At 30.4% G+C, this 5,073-nt stretch overlaps 1 protein-coding gene across 1 annotated transcript; it reads right to left on the bottom strand.

Moving 5' to 3' along the window:
- Positions 1-829: 829 nt before the first annotated feature.
- LOC132743259 (fibulin-2-like) lies at positions 830-5,064 on the bottom strand (the record flags this gene model as incomplete). The annotated part of the gene is made up of 6 exons (XM_060731792.1): positions 4,884-5,064; positions 4,436-4,639; positions 3,316-3,447; positions 2,769-2,906; positions 1,887-2,086; positions 830-1,163 (listed from the first exon to the last, which is right to left on the bottom strand). Coding segments are annotated over exons 2-6 (895 nt in total), but the record flags the coding sequence as incomplete, so codon positions are not given.
- Between the last annotated feature and the right edge of the window lie 9 nt (positions 5,065-5,073).

The raw sequence follows: 5,073 nt of genomic DNA, 5'->3' as shown, positions 1-5,073 counted from the left end.
TTATAAGAATAGTAAATGTTATCAGAATCTGGAAACAAAGTGATCCCTCGGAAGCATTAATCACAACAAAATTACAAGAGAATTGCAGACTCGGTTTGATTGAGTCTGTACATGAGGGATAATAAAAATGTGTAACATCCCTCACGCCCACTAGAATCGGATTGAGCGGTACTCAATTCTCAACAACTCAGAGTTTACATTTGAAATATTTCAAAGTTGCACGTTGATGTTAGATATTCTGCATCTCGAAAATCATAGATGTTTTCAATGATATATATCTTGGAATGATAAAATTAAATTGCAGAAATGACTTAAAATCTAGGAAATGCATGCCTAATGAAAACAACCACTGTAAATTGGAATCTTTATCACCTACTACAGGTAATGTTTAATTGGGTTCTTTCTTTAAAAATTAAAAATAGCTATTTTAAAAACTCTTAGTAACCTTCTTTGATTACAAATTACGTAGGGTTTTTTCTCAAAAAATTTTTAAACTAGCCCGTAGTTTAATGCCCTTATACACCCTTTCTGTGATTACAAAAAAGACGTGGGGGTTTTTTAAAAGGGAAATTTTTCTACTATGTTTCTCTTTTAAAACTGGGGGAAAGTTATATTTACAAAAAAATTTTTGAAATTTTATATATATTTGTTTAAAATAACAAAATTTTTATTTTTTTTGGGTAAAATGCAAGGATTTTTTTTAATCTAGAGGCTTTCGTTTAAAAACTTTTAAAAAAAAAAGGGCATTTAAATTTTAGCATTTACCCATTGCTTATTAATTTTGATATCTTTATTTGTTTTTCATTGGCTTTTTTGGTTTTTTGAAAGCAAGTATGAAGTCGCATCTTTGTATTCCAATCGGGAATATTTGTAGAAACCTTCACATACACGTCATCACCAACATGTATGTCACTGGCCTCTGGAATAATGGGATTATGAAAACCCCTGTCACTATAAAGCTGTACGGTGACATTGTAATGCTTCACATATGTTGAATGGTGTGTCTCGATGCCGTGATGTAAATGTGACGTCCCTGTTCCACCTCTGATAACGTCACATTCCACAATGAACGTCCAAATGTGACGTCTAATGAGGAATGGTATCACAGGATCAAACATTACGTAAAGTAATTTGTTGCTGTAAATATGCGTTATACTTGAAGTCTAAAAATAGAAAAAAAAATACTGAGCACACATCGAAACTGCTTATATACGGAATGTTACAATTTATATACATATCTGCCTCGCAAAATATAGTAATGTTCAAAACTAGAGGAACTTTGACAAAAACTAGTTGGAAAATATTTTCTGACAATGTTTGTTTCTCTGTGGGAAAATAACAATTAAGTAACAATTAAATATAAATCAAAACTTTAGTTCAATTTTACAATGATGAAACTTTATTCCTATAAACATTTTTACATTGGGCTTGGGTTAAAAAAAAATAAGCCCTAATTATCTGTTTAAAAATTAAAAAATTTTTTATCTATTTTTTAAAAAAATTTTTTATTTTAAGCTCCGAAAATATTAATTTAAGATTAAATTTTTTTTTCTTTAGATTTAAAGGGGCGCACCCAAAAGCACAAAATAAAAGGCCGAACATTTTTTATTGCCCGCAAAATTTTTCATTTTTTTATGTGTTATGACTCTAATCAATGTTTGCCAAAAAACATAGTATACCTTTTCTAAATCTCTTTTCAAAAGAGACAATAAGAATACGATTATTTCTAAATGTTGTTAATTTCTTCCGCAAGATAAAGCATTGCATGTTTGAATAATGTAAAATAATAAATGTATTAAGTAAATGTGTGTTCAGTTGTAAAATAAAACAAATGCATTGTTTACATGTTATTCAAGATAAAGTACACCATGAAATGAATATTTTACCATATCAGCAGTTTTACAGCTACTTAGGTTATACTGGAACTTCAGAAGAGACCCTTCCAGCTTTCCAAGACATTTAGATTCTCCTAGGAAAATGTCAGCGGGTTTAATGGCTGGATATTGCGCTTGTAGTATGTTCATATCGACTACAATATCCCATTGTGAATCGGAACATTTAACTTGAACAGCGTCCTCAACAGATCCTGTAACGACATTTGATACAGTAACTACGACATACCGATTGTATATTTCAATAATTTCAAAGTCACGATTTTATTATTTCAACTTAAATCATTCATGATTGCAATATAGAATCTATTAATTCAAACCCACACATTAATGTTTTTATAATTTCAATTTTCTGAATGATTTAAGGTTTACACTTCGTGAAGAATTCAAGATACAAGCTTCACGTAATGAAATAAGAATTCGTAACTTTAAATCGTGAGTTCGTTTAGACGAATGAGAATGCAGAGCATCGTTATCTATATATATATATTCAACAATTTCATTAAATGTAGTAGCATCTTTATTTACACCTCATCAATGCATATACATGATAATAACATCTATGTATATTTAAAAACAAAATATACAGAAGCAAAGATTGAAAACATGTCCGTCTTGACTTTTCATCACAGTTTCCCCAATACATATTGACATTTTGAGATAATATCCATTCAGCAGTAATCATAAAATGCATGATTTGGTTACCTACTACTATAAAACAAACGAAAGTGGACACAATATAAACTATAAATCATTCGTACTGTTTCATGTCAATTCTTTCTACTTTTGTTTGGTGGGGGTCTGTTTGTTTTCTTATGACTGATCTAAAACAACAATGAATGGTTTTGATGTCTTAGAAATAATAAAAAAATGTACCTATTTTTACACAGGTCCCAGTTTTATCACTAAGTCTTTGGAATCCCGGAGCGCATAAGCATGACGAATTTCCCAAAGTATTCACACAGATTTCTGTACTTCCACACACTCGAATTCCCCTACTGCATTCATCAATATCTAAAATATATTGAAATTACTGTATTGACAGCTTATAATTACCCTTGCATTTTTGCATAATAACACAAGTCATAGCGATTATCTAAATTTACATTATACAAGTCATAGCGATTATCTAAATTTACATTATATACTAGTTTTGAAGTAGTGATTGGCAAAAATTGACAAAAAACCAAAGGGATTTAAAATTATCGCGTTATTTAATAAACACAACAATTAATCAATTTCAAGCTGTTTTCCTTAACTTACTTGAAGCTATCGGGCAGACTTTTTTCATTTATCATGAAGGAATTGATTTAATCAGAATATGTATACAAAAATCTGATAATGATCGATATGATGTAAAGTGAAAGTTACAATATACATTGATAACATATCTGGTTATCAATAATTCTATCGCTTTTTTTACCATCACATGAATGGCCATTTCTATTTAATTCATATCCATTGAAACAGCTACATAAAAAGGATCCATCGGTATTTGTACAATTCTGCTCACACTTGTCAGCTCCAGAATGATAATAACTGCATTCATCAATATCTGTAAACATTAGTGTAAAATTCGTAATAAGCGGGTAATGTGACAGATAAGATAAGCCGGATATGTAGCTGTAGTTTAAATAACTTTGAGTTCATTTATTTTCAGGGATATTGGAACACAACATCATTTAAGACAGTATTAACCTTTCGCGGCCAGAGGGTTAATTATTTATTGATCACGTGCACCTATTGACCAGAGGATTTTCTAAGAAATTATTATATTATTAATTATTGTATAATTATTATTATTTGTTATTAGTATTATGATAATTATATATGTTTCCAAATCTACTAGTATAATAATAATTATTGTCTATGGTATAATTATCTATACATTTAATATTATTATTATTATTATAATAATTAGTATTATAACTTTGGATTCTTTCATGTGAGGAAGCTATCCAGCTAGCTTACGGGACGTCGGTGGTTCTACTCAGGTGCCCGTTTGTGCCGGAAATAATGCACGGAAGGGCACCTGATGTCTTCCTCCACTAGTAAAGCTGGAACGTTGCGATATGACCTATACTGTGTCGATGTGACGTAAAACCCAAAAACAAACAAATATTTATTATAATTATTATCATTATTATAGAAACGGCAAAAGCCGTCCATATGGCAAATACGCAGAAAATAATAGTCCCTATGGCAGTGAAAGGGTTAAGAAACAAACGAGACACATATAAATATATGTATTTTAATTGAAATACTTTAGACTTCATTAAAAACAATAGACATGTTGTTCCTGTTAGTGGGCAATATATTTGTAAAGTTTTGACAGGTTATCAGGTGATAAGTATACCTTATCTGTTTCATTTATATATTAAGCAACAACTTCAATATCAATATCAAAAATAGTTTTAAACAAACGAGATTATATCCTATCCTAATTTGTGTTATTCCTTTCGCCCTGTTTGATATGGGCATATATAAAGCAGTTTTGAAACAAGGCACATGTTTTTTTTTCCAATATGTGATTCTGAAAATACCTGTACATGTCTGATTATATCCAGACATCAAATGTTCCTTTCCTTTGGGACAAGGACCGCATGGCCACGATGGTTTTGACTTGTAAACCATAACATTACAAACATCATTGTAGCAGTTATAGCTCGGACAAAGATCTATGATATCTTCGCAATACTCTCCACTAGTGTAGGCTGGACAAACACATGAGGCTTTTACTACAGTATCTGAATAAAACGTCAACTAATAGTTTACTTCGTGTAGCTAGTGTATGCAATATCTGGATAATTTGTTTAGGAACTAGTTAAATAGTTTAATTTATGTCTTTTAATTTCGAACTTCAAGTAAATGGTAGTATTTCGAATTCTCTCATTTTTTAATTTTTATTCATTTTTTTATTCATTTATTTTAGTGTTTTGGGAAGTGAAAATGAAAGTCAAAGTAAAGGAGCAAACAATTGAGCATGATTACCTGAAGGATAGTTAGTAGCACCATTAAATGAACAAAACGAAACTTCACTACATCCACAGTAGTTGATTGAAAAACTGAAAACACTGCTAGCATTAAATTTGTCGTATACGGTGAATTTTATGCCTGTGTATGATTCTCGTAAACCAGTGCCAACGTTCCATGTAAAAATTCCATTGTCTGAAATACCAGT

Source organism: Ruditapes philippinarum, unplaced genomic scaffold (assembly GCF_026571515.1).
Source record: "Ruditapes philippinarum isolate M1 unplaced genomic scaffold, ASM2657151v2 ctg12832_1_1_1_1, whole genome shotgun sequence".
In the NCBI taxonomy this organism is placed as follows: Eukaryota; Metazoa; Mollusca; class Bivalvia; order Venerida; family Veneridae; genus Ruditapes; species Ruditapes philippinarum.
Note: the sequence above shows the minus strand (reverse complement) of the source record. Positions and strands in the feature narration are given on the sequence as shown.